The sequence below is a fragment of the Leishmania panamensis genome (genome assembly GCF_000755165.1).
Source record: "Leishmania panamensis strain MHOM/PA/94/PSC-1 chromosome 35 sequence".
Taxonomy (NCBI): Eukaryota; Euglenozoa; class Kinetoplastea; order Trypanosomatida; family Trypanosomatidae; genus Leishmania; species Leishmania panamensis.
In genome coordinates this window covers 1,817,956-1,845,575 of record NC_025882.1, presented here as the reverse complement: position 1 = coordinate 1,845,575, position 27,620 = coordinate 1,817,956, and the positions used below count along the sequence as shown (strand labels likewise).

Genomic DNA, 27,620 nt, shown 5'->3' with positions numbered 1-27,620 from the left:
TGTCGTGCAAAGCAGCGCGAGGCATGCGTTACAGCAAGGCGCCGACTACGCCATCCCAGCAGGACCGTGAACCGTGGCCCGGCCAGGGTCAATGTGATCGGTCCACCCACCTTCGTGCGGCGCCGATCGCGCCGCGCAGGTAGGGCGAGGAGGCGACGAGGAAGAACAAGAGAAGCCTGCTAGTGCGTACCCCCGACACGACAGCGGGATGTCTCGCCCTAGGCGAGGAGACTTGAGCCGTGGTGTAGAGGCATGGGTGAGCGGTGGTCATGTGCGCTTGTGTGTCGGCTTGTTCGTGCGAGAGTGTCTCGCGTAAAGAAATCGCTACATGTAAGGATAATGGCTCCCATGTTGCTTGCCTGGGTGGCGGGCCGTTGATGCCACACTGGGGACGGCTAAAGCGGGAGAAAAGAGCATGAAAGGAGCGTTGTCCATTGGCTCAACACCTAAGCCGCATTGAATGCGTCACTCCGTGTTGTTTTGTTGCTTCCTGAGGAATGCCTGTCCTGGCTTTTGGCGGCTCTTCTTTAAGAGAGGGTGTATTTCAGGCTACTCAGGAAAGGAAACGCCCGACACCTCCAGAACCCCTCCTTGGTCCATGACTCGCTTCTTACCGCGTTAAGGGCGACGCTTATGGTTTGCTGCTACTTTCCTCATCTCTCCTCATATTTTCTTCTCTCCATGCTTCTCTGTATGCGTGTATTTCGTCGCTGCTCAATGTATTCAGGTCCATTAGTCAGCAGGCACACCTCTCTGCTGCTAGAGCATCAGCACATAGCTCCAGCGTAGTCATTCTTGTTTTGAAGAGCACATTCAGTGCAGCGTAGGTTAACGGTGCTGCAAGTAGAGGAAGGTAGCGCCAACGCCTTTGCTCTCCTTCTATTATCTATTGCTGTTTCTTCTCGTCGTTGCCAGGCATTTCTCCCCCCCCCCTCTCTCTTTCCTCACCTTTGCCTACCAGTCCTTCCTAAAAAAGGGGAACACACAAAAGCGCACGCGCGCCTCTCGTCTCTGCTCGCTCCTCTATCGTTGCTGAAGCCGGCAGTCCCTTGGTCACTTGGTTGCGTTCATCCGTGGCTTCTTCTCCCCCGTATCAGCCAGTGGTTACCACTCATGTCGACTCAGTTCTCAGAGCAAGACAAGGAGGATCTCACGGAAATCTTTCGCATCTATGACCCTTCTAAGGTCGACAAGGTGGATGACACGTTAGCGCTGTCCGAAAAGGCTGGTCAGACCCCCGCTGAGCTGTTTGACGATCTTTACAAACTCTTCGGAATCCAGAAGCTGCCTCAGCGGGATACCGTGGCAAAGCGACTCCTGGCAGCCGTCTCCAACGCCACCGCCGACGATATTGAGAGCGCTATTCGGCAAAGTGAGATGAAAGGTTTCACCGAGCGCGACGCCTTACGCTTGCTGGAGCGGAAGTACGACGTACAGCATGTCAATACGCGTGTTCTCTCAGCATCCCGCAACAGCCAATCAAGCGCACAGCACAGCACTCTCGAAGACGAATCGGAGGTGGCGCGTGCGTCCAGATCGCTGCGCCACATCAATGTGAATGAGTTCAGCATGGCGAGCAGAACACGTCTGGAAGCCAGCGGTGATGTGGCGGAAGTGGCGCCTGAACCATCCCTTGTGTCTGACCAGCCACTCAGTAAGCTGAGTGCGGCGCCGAGGCGTGAGGACCTGGATGAGATTCTGGCGGAGGAGATGCGTGAGTGGCTTGCGAAGGTGGTGGGGGAGAAGTACAATGCAGATGTTCTGACAATGCCGAACTTCATCGATGCCCTGCGCTCTGGTATCCTGCTACACGTGCTGCTGCAGAAGATGGAAAATCCTCCCATTGCTGATGAGGACCTGAAGCTGCCCAAGCGCACTACCGGGTTTTTCATTCGCGACAACGTGGCCACCTTCCTCACGGAAGCGAAGAAGCGCTACGAGCTCGTCGACGCGCAACTCTTCACCGCCTCGGACCTGGTGGACGGCAAGAACGACCGGCAGGTCGTAACATGCTTGATGTCAATGGCGCGTATCGCTTACGGCGCTGGCACCATCAAGATTGCGCCAAACATCATCGTGTATGAGCACGAGATTGAGCAGCAGCAGAGCCGTCTTACCCGGATCGATCTGGACCGCATCGTGCAGGAGGCAGAAGCTGATGAAGAGACCCCTGCCATCGCCACGCGCCCTAATGACACAGCGGAATGTCCGTCGAGCAACGTGGCCCCTGCATCCGCCATCACATCGCTCACCATGCCTTCGCACGACGTATCCGAACACGTAGCTCCGTCTCCGATTCAGGCATCATCGGGCGAGTCAGAAAGCGCGTTGATGCAGGACGGGCTTGCCTCTACTGAGGTGGCAGTCGACGGATTCATGCGGTGCTCTACCCCCCAAAGAACAGCGGTGACTGCCAACGATGAGCCACGCGAGAGCAGCGGTGAGGGCACGGCTGCGGCAGCATCACCGTCAACGCCGCCTTTGCGAAAATCACCGCTGAGTGAGTCGCTACCACCAGCGAGTGAGCGCACGTTGAGCACCCCAATCATCGAACACGCCGCAGAGTCAAGGGCGATGTCGGCGACGACAGATGTCGGAGAGCAATCCTTGTCGAGAAACGGGCCAGTGGGGCAGCCTTCACGGGCCATAGCACAGTTAACCCCCACCCGAAGCGGAGAGGCGCTGGCAGCCGCGGCGCAATGCACCGCCGCTGCACCCCCGGCAGAGACGACAGCCGAAGAGACTGAGGCACAGGGCACAGACGTTTCCGGTGTAGCGCCATTGGAGAAAATTGGGGCTGGTGAGGAGGTCATTGATGGCAGTGACCGTGTCATGTACCTACGCGACGGCGGCGGGCGTGTCTTTTACCTGCGCGACGGTGTGCTCCGCCCAGCGAAGTCGAGTGCGATGGAGGAAAAGGTCGTTGCCGAGCGTCGCACGAAGGCAGGCCCGCGCGTCGTCTGGAAGGAGCCCATCTCACCCTTGGCGACCACAAGGCCGCCGCGATACCACAGTCGGCACTGGGACGGAATCGATGTCGCCCTGGGTCGTCATTTGAATGAGCACTACGAGAAGCACCACCGATCGCCTTGGCGCTTTCGCAGTATCGCCTCCACGTCCGGCGAGTACGTGCTGTACAACCGCCTTAATGGCAGCAGGCGTGTTGTGTTTCTGCGTATTATTCAAAGAAAACTGTTTCTGCGCAACACCGGCAAGCACCAGCCATGGATTGAGATTGGGGATGCTTTGGGGGAACTAGAGAAGCTGGAAGCGTAGCGGACGCGAATGCGCGCGGTGTGAGGGGCGAAAATAGGGAGGCATGTATGAACGGACTTGTCGTGCGGCTGTAGGCCTGTCGTGTGAAGGATGTCATTTCTCCCCGCCGAGTTCATACGTTTTTTTTTCCTGTAGAGGGAATTGCGTTGTTGTCTTCTTGTCGCTCGGAGTACTGTCTAGCAGACCAGTCACTCACACCCTGCTCCCCCCTCTCTTCCTCTTTCCTAGTGCTTCTTGTCCCAGAGATACCCGGGGTCTTCTGTGACGAAGTGTGTGCCATGCGCCCTGACTCCGCCTTTCGCACGGCTCTCCCTCTCCTCTGCATGACGCGGTGGGCGTGAGTGGTCTTTAGTGCTTTGGGTTGCGGGTATCTGTCGTGAGCGGTGCCGGTGTCGGGACGGGGGAGTATCCGTGTGTGGCGAAGTCCTCTTTTCCATCCCCCCCTCCGCTGTGCATACCCACGTTGCCTTTTCTTCTCAGGGGTTTTCTGGTTCCCTTCCTGATGCCCCCCCCGCCCGCCTCTCCTCGCGAATGTTGCGCCTAGGCGCTGCTGCCCTCTTGCTGCTGTCTGCCTGGGTTGTCCTCCTCTGAGCAGGCGCGAGCGCCGTGCACGTGTCTTGCCTGTGTGTGTGTGTGTGTGTGTATGGGGGAGGGAGGGGTGGTGTGGTATTGGATTCTACACACATCTTTTTGGTTGTTGCTCATGCCTTGTAGCAGCCACGTCCAGGAAAGAGGGGAAGAGAGTGGGGCGGGCTGGATTAAAGGAGACACTGAACGACAGAGGGACGGAAGGTGAGTGAGTAGATTCATGGCGTCTTACGGGCAGCTACAATGACATAGGCAGTCAAATACTCAAGACGTGTGCGTATTCTGGTGGTGCTTTGGTTTTTATTTTACTCCTACACCTCACTATCCCCTCCTTTTCTTTGCTTCTCGCTGCGCTGTGATCGCACGTGAATCCACCATGATTCTCCCTTCCCCTCTTCTTGCATGCCTCTATCTCTTTCTAGTCTTTTCAACTGCCACTGCACGTCTATGCGTTACGTGCACAAGCTCGTGCATGTGGACCCTTTCCCATCCCTTCCCCCTCCTCGTGTTGTTCTTGTAGGACGCCAACGAGCGCTATTCACCTTTTTTATTTCACGTCTGCGCACCCGCCGCCTTAACCACTCATCCCCCTCTCCCTCCCCCTCCCCAAAAGATCAAGACAGCGCTGAGTTAGAGGCGTTCTCTGTTTACTCGCTGTGTGCGCTTCATTTCATCTCACAGGAAGCTCGGGTGAGTCAGCATGGTTTGTCGCCGCCCCCGACGACTTTTCTTCGTTCTCTACACTGTTTTCGGGCGCTTCCCTCTCCTCTGTTCTTCCCCGCCGCCCTCTGTCTCTCTTGCGTCATTTTTCTCTTTCCTCTGTCACCTTCTCCTCTTTGTCTGTGCCTTTGCCTCTTCTGATTCTTCTTAGCTTTGCTGACCCTCCCTTTGGCATTGGAGCCACTGACGCTCGCACCAACACGTCACTCTCTTTCTGTCATCGTCAAGACTGATCGCGCAAGTTGCCGTTGGGTAGCCTCTCTGTGTGTTTTCCTGCACAAGTGTGTTTGTTGCTCTGTACTCACCATTTTTTTTTTTTGTTTGGCTGTTTGTGTTTGTTTTCTTTTCACTTATTGTCGGTGTTTGGGCGGACGTGCCACAAAATGCCGTGTACGCGTGTGGGAGCTTCTCTTAGCTCGCGTTTTTGGATCACATTTTAGTTTCACTGTAATATGCGTGTGCGTGTTGTCGCGGCGCGTTAGCTCGACTGCTAGAATAGAGGGGCAATGTCAGCCACGTCTGGTGCGGTTTTTGTCGGTATTGCTCACCACCCCCGGGGATGGAATGTGGAAGCAGAGCGTTACACCCACACATTCAACCGAACCGAGCCAAATCGAAAATCTTACACAAAAGGACGACTCAAACCCCCAAACATGTGTGGATGTGCATGACAAGGTGTGTTCTTCAAGTTGTCGCGCAGTCGCCCTCTCTGCTCTGCTCTACTGGTTCTCTTGGATGACACTGAAGGTGGCCCGAATGTTGCATCGTGCAGAGCGTGCGAGACAATGCGTGCCTTCAACCGTGCGTGCACCTTTTCTTTCAATTTTCTTCTCTACTCATTTCATCCCGATCACCTTCTCTTTTTTCCCCTTTCCCTCGCCTCCTGGGAGTGACGCGTGTTGCTTTCGCAGGCGTTGCACCAGCTCTTAAACTGCGTAGAGGTTGCGTGTCCACACTCTCAACATAAGCGGTTCGGCCCTCGCCAACTCCCTCCAAGCGTGACCTCTCCTTCATGGCTGCACCTGTTGTTGCTCGTGCTCCTCCTGTAGAACGTAACGCTCGCCCACCTTCTCTGTTGGCTTTTATGTGTGCCATTAATGCGGCATGTTCGCTCTCTTTTTCCGCCCCCGTTGAGGCACGTCAGCATCCTGTAGACGCCAACGCGCCTACCGGAGGAGGTGGTGGGGGCCCTTTCTCTCTCTCTCTCTCTCCGCGCCATCACGTCGGCACTTTGTTTGTTCCACACCTTAACGCACCGATCCCCAAATCTCATCCTTACGTAGGGACCGGACTGTTTTTGTCCTTTTCTCTCCACGAGTTGGCTGTATTACCCCGTAGCTCTACACGGCACCTCTATGGGGTGCGGGAGGGGGGAGGCGAGACACAGGAAGCGACCGGAAGGTGCTCCTCCGCGTACAACGTAAGCGCACCTCTATCCAAGCGACACTCGTTGCTGCTCTTTTCCTATTGCTCTCCTCTTCCTTTCTACACGTGATTCGCCGTCTTCTAGGTCTGCGCGCTCTTTTTTCTTTTTCCACCCAAACGAGACTTGTTTGGGGCGTCCTCTGTGCGGGTTCTCTTTTTATCATGTGGAACGTCTCTGCCCTATCGCCTCCTCGCCTTCACTGTAGCTTTTTTCGCTTGCGGCAGAGCCAACCAACGAGACCCCCCCTGTCATTGCCTTTTTCACAGCTTAGCAAGAAGCACTGCGCCATCCTTCTTGGTCCAGGTGTTTCTGTGTGTGTGTGTGTGTGTCGAGACGCATTGCCCGAGGATCCTTGACTTCGCAAAACACTCGCGAGTACCTTTTGCAACTTTTCTATCGGCAACACCTTTTTTTTTTTTTTCAGAAAGGATACTGCCCCATTTGGGAAATGTAGCCTGTTCGGTATTCACTAGAGAACTGCAGCGAGGCTCTGACACAGAGGAGCAGACTCTCGTACACTGCCTGCATGCTTTCCGCACAAGAAGGGTGGCTGCATGAACGACTGAGCTCCGCCTCCCTCTTTCTCTGCTGTCTCCCTTCCCCCTCCCCCCTCCCCCCAGCGACTACTTCAATCTCCATGCGCACGCATAGGCACTGGCACAACGTGATACATGCAGCTCAGCAAGTATTGGGAGTCACCATTGCCTCACTTCCGAGAACTACTCTTTGCCACCGTAGCCCCTTCTCTCTCTCTCTGGCTCCCATTCCACAAGCCTCTCTCAGCCTAGATATAGCGCACATACGCCCCGTCCCACGACATCCACATCCACAACAGCACACGGACATTCAAGCATCTCACTCTTCAGGAACACTTCTCCAGACATCATGCGGCTCCCTCCCGTTGAGTCAGGTCCGGCGGCCATGACGCGCCGCAACTACCTCGTCGAGATGAACCGCCTACGCGTGTCGCAGTACGCGCCGACACGGCGGCAGCTCGAGGAGGAAGACCTGCGCATCGCCACGACCCGCCAAGAGGAGAAGCGTGCGAAACAGGCAGAGTGGACTCAGTCGCGCAAGAAGGCGGCGGACAGCCACGCTGCTGCGGCTGCCACCTCTGGTCGCTTACTTCCTGGCGGCTGTCTGCGTTCGATGGGTGCCTCTGGCAGAAGGCCGTCGGTAGAGAACACCTACAAACTGCAGAAGGAGGAGGAGGCAGCGAAAAAGCGGGAGTACAACCGCCTGTACGACCAGGAGGCGAGGCATCAGCTGGCGGTTCGCGAGGCGACATTGAAGCAGATGCGCGATGAGGAAGCCCACCAGGTAGAGGAACTGCGAAAGGTGAACGCCGAGCAGGACCGTATGGCGGCCGAGGCGCACGCCAAGGCGATGGAAGAGGAGCGTCAGTACCTGGAGCGCATGAGACAGTCGAACAAGCGCGAGCTGGCAGCCAAGAAGGCAGAGCAGCAGGCGAAACACGCGCGTGACCGGCAGCTGCAGGCGCTCGTAGACGAGAACAGCCGCCACCGCGCAGAGATGGACGAGCGCCGGCAGAAGAACGTCACACGCATGCTTCAGCTGCAGAATGAGGAGTTTCACAAGGAGGCAATGAAGAATAGGCAGGCCTCTGAAGCCAAGCACTACGAGGAGGTAGCCGCAATGGAAGAACGCAACCGTCGTCTCACAAAGGAGGAGCAGGAGGCGGCGCAGCGCAAGAAGGAGCAGTTCTGCAAGGAGTTCGAGGACTGCATCGCACGCGACAAGGAATACCGCCGTACGCACAACTACGACGAGCCGGAGGAGGTGACGCGTCAGCGTAACGAGCTGGCGGCCCAGTCCTACCGCCTCATCCTTGAGGAGGAGCGGCTGCAAAAGGCGGAGCGCCGCCAGCAGTACCGCAAGGACTTGATGGACCAGATCATGGCAAAGCAGACCTACCGCATGACGCATCTGGACGAGCCTGGTGTGTAGAGGGGACTGGGTCTATCGACAGAGAACATGGTCGCGTGGGGGTACATCCGTGGAAGTTTTCTGTTCACTCTTGCCGCAGTGTTACGCTACCGGAGCCCTACATGACGAGATGCAAAATGAGACACCCGTGATGACTACCGCACCCACGGCACGGTGGCATAGGAGTAATGCTGTGCCGTGGTGTTGCTGGAGTGTGACGCCTTGGATCGAGTCTTTCAACGTTGCTCTCTACCTCTTCCTGCCTCGCTGGGTTTCTCATTTTTTTCTTCCCATTGTGAGGAGTGCGACTTTCGGTCACGCCGTTCGGCGACACCCACGCGCTCAGGTACCCTGATCCTTCCTGTCAACGCAGCCTTTCCCTCTTGTCTTGTGCACTCCCTCCCTCTCCCGCCATTTCTCCGCCGTACTTAAGGGGCGCAGCCTCTCTTCATGTATATTTCTAACGTGGGAGAAGATGAGGCACGTCAGCACCACCTCTCTTCTTCTCCAAATTGGCCCGTCTGTGTGTCTGTACGTGTGTGTGTGTGTGTGTGTGTGTGTGTCTGCTGGTACGTTCTTTCTTCCCTCGCTGTCTCAGTTCCCGCTCACTCCCGACCACGTTCTCTTTTTCTGGCTTGTCAGTGCATCTCTATAACTCCTCAGTCTCTCTCCCCCATCATTTCCTCCCTTCAAGCGCGCGCGAGGCGTTGTTCTTCTTCTCAACGTTGTGTTATTCCGTTGTTGTATGTGGTTGTGATGCGCGCGCGCGGGTATGTATGTCCATGTTAGACCGTCGCACTCCCTCTCTCCTCCTGCCATGTACATGTACCATCATCTTGCCTTTCACGCTAAAACAAGCAAAGACACCCACAGAAAGAACGAACACTACTGATGAGCAAGGAGGCATGTGATAGCAGCCGCCCCCCTCTCCATGCTGTTTTGTGAGCTCCTTGCTGGCCTTGAGGGTTGGCTCTGTCGAGTGACTCTGCGAGGGAATGGCTTGTGCTGATGGATCTCCGTCGAGGGCCAGTAGACTCGCCTGACACAGCGAACGTTATCTGGCACTGTGAAGGAAATGTCAACGCACGCCGCGAACACTGCCTAGATTTGAAAAGGGGCGCTCGTTTTCATTGCCACCGTCTCTATGCTCTTCTTTTATCGCGCACGTAACTTCTGTTCTCATCACGTGTCCCACCCTTTTTCATAAGCAGTCGTCATTCACGCTTGAGCGAGAGACATACCCCCACTACCTGGGACCCCGCCCCCCCCCCACACACACACCTATATATGTGGATATAATACATGCATACGTTCGCCGAGGGAATCCCTAGTGTGCTTCAGGAATAACGAAAGGGCGCCTTTGCACTCGCTACCCTTGGGGGGAGGGCATTCTCCATCGCAGCTCGCCCACGCTAGGTGGTAGTCGTGTTCATAGTGAGGGCTCAAGTGCTCTCTGCTAGTGTCGCACCTTCGGCGCCGTGTATCTCGCCTCTCGAGTGCCACACAGTTGCTTACCTCAGTCCCTTTTACCACCCCTCTCCTCTTCGCTGCTTCATGCAGCAAATCCCGTGTCGCCCACTTTCTGTTTCCTTTTGAGGAGTTCTCTGCAGTCGTTTCCCGTCTGACCCGTCCCCTTGCTAGCGACGCCTCCTAAATGAATGTCTGGGGCGACAGAGGGGTTCATCAAGGCCCGAGCCCACAACGAGGAGGGGCATTTACCTCCATTCTTGAGACAACGTCGGATGCCCTTTTCAAGACTTTCAATCGAAACCATCGCTCTGTGGAGAGCAACGAAGCATGCGAGCGAGAGGAGAAGTCCATTGTCGAGGACGCATTGCGGCGCTTGCCACAACTCGACGCGTTCTCGCTATCGCCGATGTCCACTCGGACCTCAAGACACGCCAATGGTGCCCCACTCGCAACAACGTCTTTCTCCTCGCGTCCCCTTTCGCGTTCCAGCAGCTCGTACACTCTGGCAGCTGACGAAGAAGCGCTTCTGCTGCAGGAGCTGATGAACATCACCGCCGGCGCCGCACCGTTTATCTCCACTACCGCCCAGGAGAGGCAGAACGCCGACGGCGCGGAAAAGAAGCCGGATGAGCCCGGGAAGCTATGGAGTCGCAGCAGTGCGGCAGACACACAAGTACCAGCAGCTACCAACACACTAAACGGTGGTGCTGCATCTACCTCACCACCAGTGTCAGTAAGCAACGTCGATGCCACTTCTTCGGCTGCGTCCTCCTTACATCCCGTCACACAAGGTGGCAAAGGTGCGAGCTCGTCAAAACGAAGTCGCGCTGTGCCCCCTCCCCCAGTTTCCAAGGCGACGGTGCTGAAAGAAGAGCAGGATATCCTCGAAGCCATTCTCGCCGCTGTGGAGGGCCAGCAGTCAAGCGTAAGTGGTGATCTGCTGGGCGAAACGTCGTCTGCAGGGGCCACTGGAGCGACGGCACCGGCTGCGGACAGCAGTGGAGTCAGTGATGAGGAGCTAGATGCGGTGGACCTGGTCTTGGAGCAGGCGAAAGAGCTGGCCTCCTCGTCCGTGCAGTGCGAGACTCAATGGGACAAGTCCGTACTGCACGTTCACGAGCACATTGCGCTTCGCCACAAACTGGCGGGCCTGCGAAAAACAGTCGGGGCACCGACCTGTGTAGCCCTTGCAGAGCTGTTCGACACAAGTACCACGGCACCGACACACTCAAGCGCCGCTTCACCAGGGACTCACACAGGATTGCAGTCGCTCAGCTGTGCCATAGGCACCACACTTGGCGTCGTCGTTCTCTTCGATCACCGGTGGACCGTGCTGGGCACATGTGGCTCTGTGGAAGCAAGCGTGGAGAACGCGCGTGGCGCCGTCGTCTCTCTGTCACTCTGCGTTTCGGCCCCTAGATTTGGTGGGGCCGATGAGGGGGGCGATGGGCGAACGGCAGCCACCGGTCACGCTAGAGGCACATTTGTTCTCTGGTCGCTGTACACGCTCACCCCTCTACGAGTTGTGTCAGACGAGGCCAAGGTGCCGCTGCTGCGTGTGGTGCACCTGCATCGTGATCCGACACACATTCTCGTCTTGGAGAGTAGTGGCGCCGTGAAGCTCTTCCACTTCTGGAAAGTGATGGCCAAGCACATGTTGCGCGCCACTTCCATCACCTCCGCTTCAGCGGCAGCGCCAATCAGCGACATGGACACGCTGCCGTGCCCTAGCAGCTTCTACATGACCAATCTGGGAACGGTGAAGCAGCACCTACCATCTAGCGATGGTGTGGAAAGCGATTCAGACGTCGGTGGGCCGTGGCTTTGCGCACCCCCACCGCTCCCGCCAGCCGCCGGCGCCGCCGCGGCAGGCATCTCGCGGACGGCGTGGTCCACCATCCCTGGCAAGCATTTTGTTGCTACAGTAAGCAATGACGCAGTGCTGGTGTACCTTGTAGAGACCGGCTTGCAGGGCAGCGTCACAGGTGTGGCGCGCCACACACACGCACCCTCATCCGGGCTCGGCAATGAGCTGGTTCGCTTTGTCGTGGCGGAGCTAGGGACAGCGACTCCTCGGCTGTTGTTATGCATTTCGTGGAGTACAGAGGTGGAGCTGCTCTTGATGAATCTGCGCCTTCCAGAGCCGAGCGGCAGCCGGAGGACGGCGGCGAGGGAGCCGACGTTGGAGGGTCTGGAGCGGCTTGTCCTGTTCCGGGTGACGGCGCCGCTGGTACAGATGGTGCCACTAGCGGGGTGCAGCATGCTCCTGTGCGACCAAAACAAAGACGCTCAACTCATGGACGCCTCGGTGGCCATCGTGGCGGAGCGGCACCGCTTCGGCTCTCTTGAGTACGTCGGCTTTGCAAGCCGTCTATGTGGTGTCAAGTACCACGGGACCGCTGCGTCGAACGGCGCCGCGGCCTTGCTGATGGGCAAAGACCACGTTTACGGTATTGCTCTGCGTTCGTGGCGAGAAAGGCTGTCCTCAATGCTGGCGCGCCGCCAGTTCACACAAGCGCTGGACCTCGCGAAAGGGTTTGCTGAAGAAGTGGCGCTTTCCACCGTTGGCCTAAGCAGCAACGTCGTGAACAGCCGCCGCCAACTCCATCAATTTATGGAGCGCATCCTCATTGCATACGTAGAGAGCCGTCTCCCTTCGTTGGTGACCACCGGCGTTACAGGGAAGCCCCCTGGCGCACAGTCAAAGCCGTGGACGGGAAACGGTGACCCGAGTAGCGGGGTTGAGTTCCTTCTGGATATGCTGCAGGAGATTGCATCGTACTGCAGCGCGGTCGACGGCTTGAATTTGCTGTTTGGCCCCGTCGCCCTCGCGCTTCAGCAGCGGGGACTGCTTTCGCATTTCTTATACGTGATGGAGCAGTGCATCCGGCACGGCATCATCACCTACATGCCAGAGCCGCTTATTGAGCGATTTATTCACTTGTTCCTGGATGAGACTGAGCTTTATGCGGTGGAAGTAGCGCTGGGGGTGCGGCAGCGCGCAGCAGACGAGAGAAAGGAAGCGCAAGAAGACGCGCTCGATGCAGGGCAGGATGGCGATTCAGCTGGGAAGACAAGCGGCAAGGAGCGTATGGAACTCGCCCTCATGTGCCTCGACACGGACTTTCCTAGTTTACTGCGATTTGCGCAAGAGCACGGTTTGATACGCCTCACTGTGACTATCCTGTCGCTGCGGCAGCAACGCTATGTGGATGCCCTCGCGTACGCGCTGGAGGAGGAGCAGAGGGTAGACGAGGCCCATCACGTGAATGTCTGTGGCACAGACGTATGCGTGCCACGGGTTGAAAAGCCTTGGCGTCCCTTTCACGCAGTCAACGTCGCCTCGGTGGCTGTTGACTTCGTCGAGTGCACCTTGAAAGGTGGCAGCCTTCTTCCAGGGGCCGATCTTGCCATCGATGAACAGCGTCTTGCCAAGAAGGCGATTCTCGAATATCTTCTACGGACGACCTCCAGCGATGACAGGACCGAGGGCAGCCGTGCGGGTGGTGCGGCACACAACCTCCTCCGCTTTTTGCGACGGCAACCGGAGCACGCCATGCGTGTTCTCCTCTTTGCCCTCTCCGACGAAGGCCCATCTAGTCCGTGGGGCGCAGCGGATGGGCTCTCTCGTACCCAATTCGTGTCTAGTGTGTACTTCCTCTTAACCGGGGGCTCGCGCACCCGGCCACGTCATGCAACAGAGAGTGAGTTGCTGTCATCGAGCGGTCAGCCGCAGGGTCCCCTGGATCTTTTCCGTTTTGACGATGAAACATTGAGTCGACTGCCGGCCCTGCGGGTGCTGAATGCGGCAGAGCTGGCTCAGCGCCCCTTCCCGCCCTACATCGCCGTCCACACCTTCCTCTCCGGTGCTGCTATCTTCAACGAACTTTTTCTCTCCACGGGCTCCGAGGAGCTCGTCAACGATGAACTGGACCGACCCTCTGTGCGCTTCGACGTCTGGCTTGACCTGGTCATCCAAGACGTGCTCTTTGCGTTTCAGTGCGCCGAGACAGTTGAGGAGCGGAGGCAGTTACAGGAGCACCTGCTCCGTGTCCTGAGCCCTGATCTGGTTCCGTCGTATCGTGTCTCCGTCTTTCAGCCGCACTTCACGCGGCTTCGCATGGCGCGCTGCTTAGCCGCCCTCCTATGCAAGGAGCAGCGATATGCAGAAGCGATTGCATGTTACATCGACCCCATGCAGAACCGCGTGGACACGCAGCTACAGTACGATGTGTTTAAGATGCTTCGTGGCGAGATGCAGCACTTGCAAAACGTGAAGACGCGAATTATGAACCGCGTCCAGCAAGAGCTGAGTCGCAGTCACCGCTTTGGAAGCACCATGCTCGACGAGGATCGCGGCTGCGTGAACGTAGGGGACAGCAGCGACCCCACGTTGTTGAGAAGCGGGTCGTCCATGCTTGGGGTGGGCGGTGGCTTTGACGACGTCAGTGGGCAGCAGCTCAGTAGGACATCTTCGGTGACCTTCCCTACTGTTGCCGCGACAGACACGGCTCCCATCGATGCGGCCATCAAGTCCCTTCAGCGAGCGGTGATGAGTCAGGTGGAGTTGCTCGTCCGCATTGACGCGACGGCGCTCGCGCAGTTCATCTTTGACTACCTGCCCTCGAACCAACGCGAAGTGGTGCGGCTGCTTCGTGGGTCTAGCGCCGCCTTCCTGGACTACCTCGATGAGTTGATGAGCCAAGGGAACCAGGCAGTGGCAAACGATATGAACTTGCAGAATACATACATCGAGCTTCTCTGTGCGCATGCGCCGAAGCGTGTGCACACCTATCTACAGGAAAAGGGCAACCGAGTCACCTACGATGTGCAGCTAGCGCTGCGTGCCGTGCGCAAGCACCGTATCGCTGACGCTTCCGTATACTTGCTGAAAAAGGCGATGATGATCGAGGACGCGATAATGGTGATGCTGCGGGCAGTGCGCGAGCTGCTCGGCGCCCTTCGCGAAGAGGTTTTGACCAGCTTGGCCACAGCTGCGGAAACCATGGCTGAGGCACAGGGCGGTCAAAGCTGTGACGGATCTACACTAGTGTTAACAAACACAACCGCTGCTGATACAAGCGAAGCCGTAACACTGCGTGGACGCAAAGGGCGCTCAGCTGACGGAAAGGATGCCCCGCAACTGTCGTTCGAGGTCACCGCTTTGAACTCTGCGACTGAACTGTGGCGCTTTGTTGCGATTGGAGAGGAGCTCTGCAGCGAGTATCAAGCGAACCGTGTTGGTGGTGGGGCATTGTCCACTGGCGCCGCCACCACTCTTACAGTTGAGTCTTCGCGCCCTTTTCCTGCGGCAGGCCACGGCTCTCCCGGCGGCCCTCCGCAACGCCCCGAGTACTGGTTTCGACTGCTCGATGTTTTCATGGTGCCGCGCCGGCTCTTGTGCGAGGTGATGACGCAAGACGACCGGCTACGTGCTCTGGACACGGCGGCGCCGTCAGCTCGACCAGGCGCAAGCAGTGACCCCACAGGTATGAGCAGCGAGCTGGATGTCGCGGCTCACATCGCTATGGCGTCCCATGGAGGCGCGACAGCTGCGTCACTGGGACATCCACCCTCTGCCGTGGGGCCGCTGCCGCAGCACTTGCCGAAGTTGACCACACCTCTTAGCAGCGAGCAGAGACGGTGTGTCGATGCGCTTGTCGCGGTCTACACCCAGTACACATGCAGCATCCTTCGATCTATGATGTGCTCCACCGACATCTCTGTCGTGGTGGACAAGGTGGTGCAAGAGAACAAGGGCGAATCCTTTCGCTCCTTGAAGCCCATTATTTTGGATATGATGGCCTCCCTCACCTTCGACCTCGAGGCGAATCGTCTGTGCGAGCTTGCGGCAGAGAGTGATGCGGTGCTGTTGGGGCGTGAGCGCTATCAGATGCTGAACATGGGGGTGGTGCCACAGTCGGACTGTTGTGCCTTGTGCCACATTCATCTCAGTCAGCTCCCGCTGCTGCTGCCAACGAAAGAAGGGGTGAGTGCTGCTGCCGCGCCCGACCTCGTACCTTCGACAGTCTCCGTGTACAAGTGTGGTCACGCTTTCCACACGGTCTGCACTGTGCAGGCGATGAGGCCGCACCAGGGGTGCTGGGTGTGCGTGCAGAAGCGGTTTTCTTCTGCACAGTCAGAAGGATCTGAAGCTTATAGCGGTGCTACTGGTGCGTGTGCCGCGTGGCCTTCCGCAATCGGCGGTGCCACTGCCGAACGCACTGGGCATCGGGGCCATGTCGTCACCCCTGTTCCCACCGTCGTCATCCGACCAGGCGAGATGACCCTCGATGTGGCTCGCATGCAGCGCAGGGTGCGTCAGACGAAGGTGAAGGTGGACCATTCCGAGGACCTCTACCCGATGTTCAAGTCGCTCCTGGCATGGGACACATCGTTGTCCGGCTATCCGCTCGGCGATGCCGATGGGGCGACACTGGGAAAATTGGGACTAGGGGATACTGACGAGAAAGATGGACCCGGTGCAACAGGAGACGGGACAGGCAACGGGCTACTTGCGCCGTCTATGCCCATGCCTGCGCCGCTCGGCGAGGTGCACGAATCCGTGACGAGAGCAATGGCAACCGCGCAGGACAAGGCCTTCAACGTCGACACCCTCACCGATGCAGAGATTCTAGAACTGTTTGGCGGAGTCTGAAGCGCGGAGGCGTCATTTGAATCTTTGGCGGCGGTGGCATCTGCTAATGGGTATTTCGTGCGCTTGACATGATGGACATCTCATCAATTTTTTGTTTCTCCAGTTTGCGTCTCTGATTTCACTACGATTACTTCGCTCTCTCGTCTGTTGCCTCTCAAGGTGCGTGCACGGGGGTACGCAGAGGCATCTGTGAACAGCGACCCCCTTCGTGATGCCGTGATGCACGGCCGTGCCTGGTGCACCCATCGTCGCCCCTCGAGCGCGCGCCATCTCTAGCTACAGTCCCTCTATATGCTGTCCTCGCCTTCATTGCTGTTTCTTCATTTTCGGCGTCCGTCCAATCAACAAACAAAATGCGCACATACACACACTGAAGAGCAACCGCACTTCTCTTCTTTGTTGTTGTTGGAACATCTAAACTCGTGGCGCACCCATGAAACGGGCTGACGGTCGAAAGTCTCCGGAGGCAGTGCGGGCCATCCACGTCGCCACCAACATGCTGGCCAACTGTCACAGTAGCGCCTGCATCGAGATTGGTCAGACACGCGTCCTGTGTGGTGTCCGCCCGCCGCAGCAGCTCGTTCAGGAATACCGCGGCACGCGCGGCCGTGTCAGCTGCCAAGTCCACCGCAGCTTAGCGTCCTCGTTGAATCTCGACAACTCTAGCGACCGCGACATGGCCCTCGCGCTCGAGGGAGTGGCAGAGCAAGCGGTAGTGCTGGAGCGCATTCCACAACTGCTCGTGGAGGTGCTGATTGAGATAGTGCACGACGACGGGGCTGTCTGGGACGCTGCGACGACCGCCTTGTGCGCCGCCCTCACCGCAGGTGGCGTGGAGCTTTACGACTCGTTTTCGGCGTGCAGCGCCGCGTTGCGGCACGATGGTGCCATTGTTGCGGACCTTGCGCGAGAGGAGGCGGCAACGGCGATAGCGAGCGTGGTGGTGTGCAGCGGCCTCTCCCTCGGCGGCGTGTACTACTGCTGCCACAAAGGCGCGTGCGAGGCAACAACAATGAGCCAGCTGCTGCAAGCGGCGATGAAGGGAATACAGGTGCGCAAGGTCCCACTTTTAGAGCAGATCCGGAACCCGTTGGTCTAACCTGGTGCATGTCGACATAAGTCTGGACGGAGGTCGTGGTGTTACCTCCGCGATTGTGTTATGGTGCGCCGAGACCTTCTTGGTGGTCCACACAGGGACTGGGCTCTGTTAACCGAGCGAGTAAGAAAAAGGAAAAAAATAATGCCTCAGTTCACTCGATGCCTTTCGCACTGCAGCCACCAAAAACAAAGACAGACAGCAGAGGAGCTGCAAAGGTGCATCGCTGCGAGTAGTTGCTTCACACGCTCGTTTGTGTTAGTCGTGGCGTGGACGCCCCAGGGAATCCTCGTTGTCGCTCGCCATTGAGCGGAGAGAGGTGTCAAAGAACCACAGAAAAGGAGGACGTGCATCTTTTCCCTGTATGTGCACTCTCTTCTGGCCATCGTATGCGCCACCTGGTGCTCGACCTCTTTTGCGTTATTCGGTCTCGCCCCTTTCTTTTACGTTGGATGTGACTCCCGTTCTTGCCACCCCTTCCGTTCCCCCCCCCTCTCTCTCTCCAAGTGCTCTCGCACACGATCGTCTCGAGGAAGAAGGCAAGCCTTGAGCAGACCAAAAAACGAACAATGGAGACCTGGAACGGCGTAGATGGCCACGCCGGCGCAACAACAATGACAGAGTCGCTTATCCTCCAGCAGTGCAGGAAGCACCAGGGCTACTCCACACCAGAACTCAACGAAAAGCTCTACCTGCACCACCTCGGCTTTGCTCAGCTCAACGGCCTCGCAGCCTTCACCGGCTGCGTCGTCCTCTACCTCGACCACAACGCCCTGAGCGATCTTGCCGCGCTCGCGGCGCTCACCCGCCTCGACTCCCTCTACCTTTCCTGCAACGCGCTTTCCCACCTCGACTCGCTGCCACACTTGCCAGCCTTGCGCACCTTGGATGTCGCCTGTAACCAGATTGTGACACTCAATGGGCTCGACGAGGCTGCTCCACAGCTAGAGACGCTTCTGGTGGGGCATAACAGGCTGCAGTGCCTCCACGGAGTGCAGGGACTTTCCAGTCTGGTTTCGCTCGATCTGTCGCACAACTGCATCGAAGACGAGAAGACCACGATGGCGTGCCTATTCAGCCACCGCACCACGTTGCGCACCCTGTTGCTTCATGGAAACGGGCTGTGTCGCCACACACCACACCATCGCAAGTGCTGGATTGCAGCGTTGCCTGCTCTGCGGTTTCTCGACGAGTACCCCGTCTTCGACGACGAGCGCGCGCGTGCCGAGGCGTTTACTAGAGGCGGCGCAGCCGCCGAGGCAGACATCCGCAGTGCGCAGCACGCCCGTGCCGCCACCGAGGCGCGAGAGCGATTCGCGTACTACGGCGGTGTCCGCGAGATGCAACGCGATGCTCGGCGCCGCAACGGCGCGGAAACGCCGCCAGCGCCGTGCCTTCCCGCGCGCACGACCGGCGTCGGCACGGGGGTTGTGCAGGACGCCGGCGGCGGACCCGTCTGCCTCCCGTCGGCGCGCGAGGGAAGGCAACCCTAGTCGACAGGAACCGGCGAAAGCGCCTCGGCGATGTGGAGGCGCTGTGCCGTGCGGCGGCCGTACCGCACGAGCAGGAAGACCTGGAAGATGCACGCCAGGGTGCAGAGCACATTGGGAATCGTGATGTACATATCGAACTTCAAAAGACCATACAGCACCCACAGAACGCTATTCAACGTTGCGAAACTGACGGTCTCTGGTTGCAGCGGTTCGGCGTTTTTTTCCCTGATGATGACCTTCGCCATGCCGAGGGGCGAGCTCAGCATAAAGACGCTACAGCACCCGCCCAGGATGCCGTTCAGCTGTGCAGTAGAGCTCCAGTTGGCACAATTAATGAGATAGAGAAGTAACAGCATGAAAAGAATAATTAGAAATGCGGTGAATATCGCCGAATTCAGCGAGGAGCGATAGCTCGTTGAACTGAGCACATGCCCCGCCTTCTCCTGCATGCGGGCCACTGCCAGAAACGTCAGGATGCAGTACACGGCAGTGGCAGAGCCCACTGTGTTGCAGATAATCACCGGTAAGCTAATGGTTTGGACGCCGTACATGGCCCACACGCTGCAGTTGAGGAGCTGCGCACAAAAGAAAGTGATTGTCCCGACGCCAACCGAATTGGCGGCGCGCATATTGCCGACGGTAATGACAGGCGACAGCACCATGCACATTGACGCTGCCGTGGCAAATACGGCAATGATGGGCAGAAAGACGCCCATGACTCCTTCACATGTGGCAGTGCTCAGCAACGTGTGTGTGTGTGTGGCTGAGAAAAGGACAGAAATACAAAAGCCTCTGAGGAATCGGTAGGGTAAGGCGTGCAAACGAATGAGACACTTACCTAACACGTTCGTGTTGCTGGTCGTCTCTCGGCCTGCGAGTCGGGTCGTCTGCGGTGGTGGCGAGGAAGTGCGGCGTGCCCACTCTGAAGGTCTACTTGATCCAACGCACGACGACACCGTCAAGCTATTGTGTTTACAGAGGTGTCCAGGGAAAGAGGAGGAGAGCTGGTGCGAAGCAAACAAATAGCCAAAAAAAAAATAAAAGAAAGCCAATGCAAAGTGGTAGCGGAGAGATTACGCGTGGCACAGCCACCGATACCACGGCAGAAGTGCGAGGGAAGTGAACAGTACAATGAGGAGTGAGTAAGCACTTACAGTTGGGAGTAACAAGGAGAGAGGAAAACGCAAGGAAATACATATATGGGGACGCTTAAGAAAACAAGAGGGGTGTGTGGACAATGGTGGGTTGAGTAGCCCTCTGTAGCGCGCGCTGGATTGGGAAAAAACTGAGAAAGGCGGAGAATAGGGAGTAGGCGAACAAGTTAGCGAGAGTGACAAAAAAGGCAGACGAGACCAACAACATCAACGGTCTCAGTGGAGAAGCAGCGCCACTTGAGGAGCGGCCGTGCGCGTAAGCACAGGCTATGCGGCAGTCGTGTAACGCCGCTGCCAAGCCCTCGCTTACAACACGCAAGGGGTTGGCAGCGCGATTCGGAGAAAGCCGCCCTTTCCTATTGTTTCCCTATTTGTTCACGTCATTGTATCGGAAAATGGTTCTGAGTAACCATGTCGGCAGTGGAAAGAAAAAAAAACAAGAAGCCAACAGGCAATGACCCCATTATTCACAAAAGGAGTCGCTTGCGCGATGCCTGTCGACATGACCGATCCAAGAACGACGTCAAGCACGTATCCGTCAGCACCGACATCAACGACCACCAACAGTACAGTTAAGGTGCCGTTAAGTCCCCTAGACGGGCATGCGCTGCTCAGCAGCGCGGGGGGGGGGGAGATGTGTAAGCAGTACCCATACATAAATGACAGTACACGTTTCCATTCCTCCGCTTGTGTTTGTGGGTGCGTGAAAGAAAAGATACACCGCGTAGCAGCAGCCATTGTCGCCACCACAGGGATCGTGTGGGCCGCTTCACTCTTTCGAAAACACATGAGGAGGAAACATGTACGTCACCCTGGATCAGTCGTGCAACATACGAGAAGACCAGGCACGCGAAGTAGCATGAGCACTGCGAGAGCCAATAATATCAACGCCGAAGCAGTGGGAATTCCCCAGCAACTGAGAAAGAGAAGGGAAGACACGCAAGTACAGAGATACATTAGATCCACCAGCACTACGAACAGCAAGGACAGTTCATCCTCTACACACAAGAAGTGGGATGATACAAGAGACCAACGCACACAGCACGCTCAAAATCGAAGAGGATGAGAAGCGGAAGCGGGAGGGAGACCGAAGAAAAAGGAGGAGTGGGGGAATTACAAAGTACGGCATACTCAGACATATGGAGATCCCAGCGGACGAACAACTGGAAACAACAAAACACGAAAACAAAAGTGCAGAGAGAGAGAGAAGCGAGCGTGAAGACGTCGGTGTGACATGCTCAGCTTTCAAGGAGTTCAAAGCAGGAACAGAAGTTTCCCATGTGGCTCACAACAAGTCGGCACTCCCTCCACGAGATCTCAGTCTTTTGCAAAAGCGAAAACGCCGCCACGTTCTTCTCGGTGCAGGCGCCGAGCGTGATGTGTGGCGCGTAGTTTTCGTGAGAGTACTGGCTTGTGAAGGAGAGCATCCACTCTGACGTGGCGCTATTGTTATCGGCGGGGAACTTCCTGTGGAAGGCGGACCTGGCCACATCCTCCGAGTCTACTTTGACACGGTACTGGTCCAATTCGCGCACGATGGTTTCGTGCAGCCATATTAGGTCAGGGGTGCGCTCCACCGTGATATTTGGCAGCCGCACGGCCCGTCCATCCTCCGTTGTTGCGAAGATAGGGCCGTCAGCGACGCCGGTTAGCACCAGCGACTCCTTCGATTCCAACACGTGCTTGCGGAACTTCAACCACGTCTCGCGTACAATGTCACGGACTGCCTTCAAATCCAGCGCACGCGCACAGAGCTGCATCACGGTACAGTGTGCGTAGCCGTACCCTTTGTGGCTCTTCTCCGTGAGTGGCGCGAGGCCGTAGCACAAGGAGGTGTCCTCGACGTCGTCGTTTACCTCGACGGGGCACAGCGTCAATGATAGTGGAAGCGCCACTACGTCGAAGGCGGAGCTTATCAGGCACACGTTCAGCGCCAAGAGAGACATGGCAGAGGGAAGCGGTGCGCACGCACCCGCACTGATTCTGCTAATGCGGATTGCCTCACAACGGTCTTAACTCTCTACACCCAAACATGACGACATACACACACACACATGCGAAAAGACGCGGGTCTTGCGGGAAGAGCGGGAAGAGCAAACAAGATGCAATAGCTACTGGAGTGTGACACTTCACGACACCGGCCCTCCCATACGAGAGTCTCCAGAGGGTGTCCGTCTACACGTGGGTCTATGCATGGGCCTGTAAGCGCGTCGCGTTGTTTGGAGTGACAGGAGAGAGAAGGAAAGAATGCGGAAGTTTCTCAAAAGGTGCAACAGTCAGAAGCTAGAAGATGAATAGCAGGCACACCACGAGCACACGTCCAGTCGCCGGTCTCACAGGAGAGCAGCTGTAGCTTGGTGCAAAGAAGCCGCCCTGGGTGTATGAAGGCCTTTTTCCTTTGACTATTGCAGTGAAGCCCAGGTGGTGATACAGTGAAGCCACGAAAGTGGCGAGGAGTTGTGGCTGTGCCTGGGCGCTTGAGTGATCAACACTGCAGACAGACAAGGGCCACGTAGAAGAACGCACCGAGCACACGCCCCCACGACATGGGCAGAATGGGACCACCACCACACTACGGGGCCAGCCGCAGTGCTCAGGCAAAGCAGACGCCAACTGAAATCAAAAGAAGCACAGAGAGAGAGAGAGAGAGAAGGGCGCACGCGAAGAGCAAAACATAACACGAAAGCCAAACCGCTGTAAGTGCAGAGGAATACACCACCCAAAAAAAAAGAAAAAATTGCAAAAGGGAAGGCGAGCAAAGCAGAGGAATACGACGACACCCGTAGCCGACCGCTATGACCGAGTGTCGCGTATCTTCGTCTTACAGTCGAAACACACCAGCTGCAGAAAACAGGAAGTGGTAGGAGACAAAGACGACTAAGAACTGGGCTACACAGCACTGAAGTCAACAGCGCAATTTTCGCTATCGCCAAGTATTGGGGGAGGGGGCTGCCAGGACGTGCGCCACAGGTGCGAAAAAGTCCCTTTGCCACGCGAAAATAGAGCAACGAGGCGGTTTCTGCAGAGGGACGCGCTCCTTCGATATGGAAGGCGTTGGACACCGCACTGCGACGTCCTTTTCTTCAAGTGAGAGAACCCCCAGAGAATGGAAAGGCGTAATGGGGAGAGTGCGTGTTCCAGTAGCGCCGGCAACGGCTCTTCTTGTGGGTTTGTACTCGTCCGTCGGCCCAGTGCAATGATGGGTCACGTCACAAGTTGACGCGGTGAGTGATGAAGGAGTATGACTCAAGAGCGCCTCGGACATGCAGCGTTGCGTCTGTTGAGCCTTGCCGGAAAAGGTACCATTAAAGATCAGAAGCTCAGCTGCTGGGCCTCTTTGTCGATCAGTGCCGCATTTGGTAAGGGGTGCGCTGGGGGAAAAAATATCGAAAGGGGAGGTCGTTACCTGCTCACGCCGACACACAGAGAAAAGTCGAGCGCAGAGAGCTCTGCTTTTCTTTGTCCAGAACAGTGTGTCTGCGAAGAGGAAAATGGGCGCAGCGCGCTCTGAAGGACAGAGAGGGAAAGGAGAGGAGCGAACGAGGCGAGAGGTGGGCGTGCCCTTCCATGAATTGGGAGGAGGGGTTTGTACCCTTTTTTTGTCGACGATGCTCTCCAGCCAGGCTGCAATTTGGTGTATGGGGAGAAGGGATAGAAGAGAGAAAAGGAAGGTGGTGGAGAGGGGCTGAAATACGCTCAAGAGGCTGCTGATTCCTGAAGCACCGCCCCCAATGAAATGGCTTGCAGGAATTCCCAGTGTGAGGGCTGGGTGTGGTGGGACATTTATGAGCTGTCGGGCAATGGCAGTGCTCCGTGAAGGGGTCCTGACATCCGCGAGACACCCCCCCCACCCACCCACCATGTAGTGCTCCTTTCAGTTGCGAATTCTTGCGTAGTTCTTTCACTAGGTGTGCCGGTGTCTATATGTGCCTGTGCACCTTGTGTGGAGAATTCCGAGTTCGTCTGAATGGTTGAGAGAGGAGAAGCCGAGGTGCACTTCCTGTAAGGCGAGCAGTTGAATGACGGCACCGAGGCTCAGTGGGCCCATGGAAGAGGCGACAAGGAGAAAAGACGTCCGCCAGAAGCGAAAAAAAAAAAGAAGAGAGCCCCTCCACGGACGAACGAAATCACAGAGCGGGAAAGAGAGTGGGGAGGACCGGTAGGGATCGGCGAAGCGTGGAAAGAGTCTGCAGTCGCTGACAAGCAAGTGAAAAAGCGCAGCTGTGCTACGGAAGGGAGGAGTGAGACGACTCTAGGCCACCGCGCAGGTTACACACGCCCACACATTCACTCAGCCCCCTAGGAAGTTCACACGCGGTCGACGCAAGTTCACCATACAGCACTGCTACTCCCTACTTGCTCAACTGAGCAGTGACCTTCCTTCCCCCCTTTTTCACAATAGACACGTATACACACACATAGAAGGTAAGACAAAGAGAAACAAACGAACAAAATGAGCAAAGCTGGGAAGAGGGGTGAGGGGCGAATCACAACAATTAAGTGGGATAGCAACACCGCTTTGTATGTGTGAGTGGGTGGTGATCATCACTGCCTATAATATCGAGCGGGGTACGGAGTCACATGGATAGTCTCACACGACGAAACGAACCAGCTAGCAAGGGACCCAAAAAAGAACCCAATGCCCACTACAGCCTCCACACACACACATACACACACACCTCCTCTCTTCTTGTCACACTGCGGCGCTCAACATTTCTGTAGCAGCCCCCGATCTGCTTCACCTCGTCGTGATCGTGCGCTTTTGTGCTTGAACGGAGTGCGAGGAACAAAGCGTGCCTGGAGAAACGGGCATACAGACCTTTTGCAACACGGCAACCTTACGCAGAAATACGCATGTGTGTATAGAGGAATGCGTTGGTGCACCACACCACAAAGTGCTCGGCCTGCGCTCAAGGGAGAAGGAAAAAAAAGGCAATGAAAGAAGAGTCACTGTGTGACTGGACTCCGGATCCACAGTTCCTAACTTTCTTTACCCGATGCTCCTCCAGCTTGGGTTTCCATGGATGACGACTTGACAACACTATCCTGCAGCAGCGGTGACGAGAGCGCATCGGCAGCCTCGTACATTTTTAGTTTCTCCTCCAACTCCTCCACATGACTCTTGTACTGCGCAACACTCGCACGGGCCTCCTCCAAACTCCGTGTGAGTCGCTCTACCGGCAGCAACACTTTACTGATTTGCAGTGCATTTTTTGCCGGATCCGAGGAGTCTGCCGTGCACACGCGCGTCTTCTCCACCAGCTCTTGTGCCTCATCCTCCTCGCGGTCAATTAGAGCATGGTCAAGCAGCGTGGCGACGGGGTCTTCCTCCGGCAGAAGAGTGGGCAGTGGCGCCCGCAGATACCAGCGCACTTTCTCAGGAAGCACTTTCTGCACCTCCGTCCGTTGCGAGAAGGTCTCCAGGTCTTGCTGCAGTCCAACAAACTCTGTCTCTTGTAATAGGAGCATTTGGCGACGGGCAGCCCGTCGTAGGATGACACGGCGACACAGCAGCGCCTCCGCCTCTTCCATTAGCCGAGGTCGCAAGCCCGTCAGAGACAGTCGTGAAAGGATCAGCTCGACTACGCCCATGTCATGCTTGGCTTTGCTCAACAGTCTCCTCACTTGGGTGATGTAGGTGATCAGTTGCCGTACTACCTTCAGCTGACGAGTCATCTCAACCTGATAATCCGTAATAATGGCCTCTGCTGCGCTGCGGTCCTGTTCGGCGCGCTCGAGGTATTCTGCGCAGGCACGACTGACAGGGCCACTCTCGAACGCCTCTTCTGTGGCACGTTCACCAGCGGCGAGCTCCAACAGCTTGACACGGTGTTTTGCGGCGCGCTGCAGCAGGGTTTCGACTGCGCGCAATCGGGCGTCGCAGAACGCCAGTGGTGCTTCTACCTTCTGAAGATGTGCGGAATCAGTGGTACTCCGTGCTAGTTCTAAGGCTAGACTCGGCTCCAGCTCTGCCAATAGTGGAAATGAGGCAGCCCGATCAGGCGACATTTGCGATGAGGCGTAGTCGCTTCCGCTTCGCGTAAAAGAGCCAGCAGTAGCAACGACCGCTGTTATGGAGGATCGAAGTTGCGATAGCTGCTCTTTCTGCGTCGCCAGCGTCGCCTCGCGTGACGCCAACTCCTTCGCTAAAAGAGAGAGGTGAAGCGCGACAGGCTTGCAAAGTGCCTGCTGCGCATGCACCACATTCCTCAGCTTCTCCTCGGTCGTGCAAACCGCCATGTCTGTCTTATGCGGCAGGGCAAGTGTGGATGAGGAGCGGCTGTGGTGGTGTGGGTGGTGTACCCCGCTGTAGACCTCCAACCACTCCAGCTGAAGTACCTCCACAAGTTGTGTCGTAGTGGCGGTGTCGCAGAGCACCAGCAGGACTTGCTCGTCGTGCAGCACCGCCTTGTCCTCGAGCGGGTTGAGGCTAGCGTAGTCGAAGAGCTCAAATGTCGGGGGCTTGTGGAACGGCGAGGAGAACGTCGGCGATGGCCTGGTAAACTCGGTAGTGGCGTCCTCGGCTGTCGCTGTGGCCTGCAGGGAGGGCTCCAGAGACTTTGCCAGGCGGGACAGCAGTCTATGTGCCGTGAACTGGTTTGTCAAAATGCATGGAAGACTTGGGGATGTCCCAGTAGAGTCCGCGCGCAGCGACGATGGTGCTGGCGCGTTAAACGAAACAGAAGACGCGTTGCCAAACGGGGAACGCGCAGGAGAACTCGCTGCGGTCGTCGCCTCCGGGATGAAGTACGGCACGCGCGTGCCAATAAAGGCAAACACGAGCTGTACCGTGATTCCGCTCATCTCTGCTTCCCGTGATGGTCTGGCGTTCAGCGAGTCTCCAGTATTGTCGATGTGCACACAGAGGAAGTCCGTACAGTTCCACTGTCTGGAATGCTGTCTGGCTGGAAGTCGATGGTGGGGACTTGCTAGAGCTGCAGCGGGTATAGCGCTGCAGGTTCACAAGTGCGCCGTTGGCGAAGAAACCAAAAAGGCTCGTTTTGTCTTCTATATTGCAGTCGTAAAAGAGATGTGCGCCTGTGTGGTCGTATTTTGAAACGCAACAGACCGCGAAGAGAGAGAGGGCGGCCTTGATGGGGCAGGCAGGCAAGCAGGCCAATAGGCGGTGAAAAAAAAGTCCAACAAAGAGGAGCGAAGTAGAACCCACCCGAGCGTTCCCAACTCGCCACCAGCGAGCGACCAACGGAGGAGGGAGGAGGAGGAGCAAAGGGCAGAAATGCACAGGTCCACACCGTAAGGAAGTCAGACACACAAGGCAAAGCACGGGCTACCGAGAGCGCTGGAACGATCGTGAAGGAGACCGTGTCACCACTCGAGTTCCAATGCGCGAGTGAAAGAAAGAGCGGATGTCGTCTGTCAACGCGGCAATACAAAGGGCCCACGCGAATTAAATCCCTACACTCAAAGCGAATAGAAGACAGAGTGAAGAACAAGAACAACGCCGCGGCACCGTGTGGGAGACAAATAGTGGAGAGTGGGGGATCGAAAGAGCCAGAGCAGCGTGAAGCGAGCCAATAGAAAGGGAGAGAGAGAGTCACAGGAACAATCACCACTAGGTAATCCCCTAACGAACAGTTTCCACCCACCTGCGGATACAACAACGTGAGTTGGTGCAGATAAAGTACAGACAGAAAGAATCAAAATTACGCGTCACACAAAGGAGGGCAGGACGTCCTCACGGTGAATGTGAAACAGCACAAGCACTCGATGGAGTCGGTAGTCAAGAGAGGGACTCACGGAAGCAAATCACTAAAATACCAAACAACAATAG

The 27,620-nt window shown here is 56.8% G+C and overlaps 8 protein-coding genes across 8 annotated transcripts, besides 1 other annotated feature; 5 read left to right on the top strand and 3 right to left on the bottom strand.

The window, feature by feature from the left end:
• Nucleotides 1-285: part of a repeat region that runs on past the window's edge.
• Nucleotides 286-1,113: 828 nt separating this feature from the next.
• Nucleotides 1,114-3,276, top strand: LPMP_355040 (hypothetical protein; the record flags this gene model as incomplete). Its single annotated transcript, XM_010705133.1, has 1 exon — nucleotides 1,114-3,276. The coding sequence occupies one exon, from the start codon at nucleotides 1,114-1,116 to the stop codon at nucleotides 3,274-3,276; it is 2,163 nt and encodes a 720-aa protein (XP_010703435.1).
• A 3,619-nt stretch (nucleotides 3,277-6,895) lies between these two features.
• Nucleotides 6,896-7,978, top strand: LPMP_355030 (hypothetical protein; the record flags this gene model as incomplete). Its single annotated transcript, XM_010705132.1, has 1 exon — nucleotides 6,896-7,978. The coding sequence occupies one exon, from the start codon at nucleotides 6,896-6,898 to the stop codon at nucleotides 7,976-7,978; it is 1,083 nt and encodes a 360-aa protein (XP_010703434.1).
• Nucleotides 7,979-9,611: 1,633 nt separating this feature from the next.
• On the top strand, nucleotides 9,612-16,085 carry LPMP_355020 (hypothetical protein; the record flags this gene model as incomplete). Its single annotated transcript, XM_010705131.1, has 1 exon — nucleotides 9,612-16,085. One exon carries the CDS (start codon nucleotides 9,612-9,614, stop codon nucleotides 16,083-16,085), a length of 6,474 nt encoding a protein of 2,157 aa, XP_010703433.1.
• A 433-nt stretch (nucleotides 16,086-16,518) lies between these two features.
• On the top strand, nucleotides 16,519-17,184 carry LPMP_355010 (exosome-associated protein 4, putative; the record flags this gene model as incomplete). Its single annotated transcript, XM_010705130.1, has 1 exon — nucleotides 16,519-17,184. The coding sequence occupies one exon, from the start codon at nucleotides 16,519-16,521 to the stop codon at nucleotides 17,182-17,184; it is 666 nt and encodes a 221-aa protein (XP_010703432.1).
• A 566-nt stretch (nucleotides 17,185-17,750) lies between these two features.
• On the top strand, nucleotides 17,751-18,674 carry LPMP_355000 (hypothetical protein; the record flags this gene model as incomplete). Its single annotated transcript, XM_010705129.1, has 1 exon — nucleotides 17,751-18,674. The coding sequence occupies one exon, from the start codon at nucleotides 17,751-17,753 to the stop codon at nucleotides 18,672-18,674; it is 924 nt and encodes a 307-aa protein (XP_010703431.1).
• On the bottom strand, nucleotides 18,671-19,390 carry LPMP_354990 (hypothetical protein; the record flags this gene model as incomplete). The annotated part of the gene is made up of 1 exon (XM_010705128.1): nucleotides 18,671-19,390. One exon carries the CDS (start codon nucleotides 19,388-19,390, stop codon nucleotides 18,671-18,673), a length of 720 nt encoding a protein of 239 aa, XP_010703430.1.
• Nucleotides 19,391-21,066: 1,676 nt separating this feature from the next.
• LPMP_354980 (hypothetical protein) lies at nucleotides 21,067-21,774 on the bottom strand (the record flags this gene model as incomplete). The annotated part of the gene is made up of 1 exon (XM_010705127.1): nucleotides 21,067-21,774. The coding sequence occupies one exon, from the start codon at nucleotides 21,772-21,774 to the stop codon at nucleotides 21,067-21,069; it is 708 nt and encodes a 235-aa protein (XP_010703429.1).
• Nucleotides 21,775-24,808: 3,034 nt separating this feature from the next.
• Nucleotides 24,809-26,632, bottom strand: LPMP_354970 (hypothetical protein; the record flags this gene model as incomplete). Its single annotated transcript, XM_010705126.1, has 1 exon — nucleotides 24,809-26,632. The coding sequence occupies one exon, from the start codon at nucleotides 26,630-26,632 to the stop codon at nucleotides 24,809-24,811; it is 1,824 nt and encodes a 607-aa protein (XP_010703428.1).
• Between the last annotated feature and the right edge of the window lie 988 nt (nucleotides 26,633-27,620).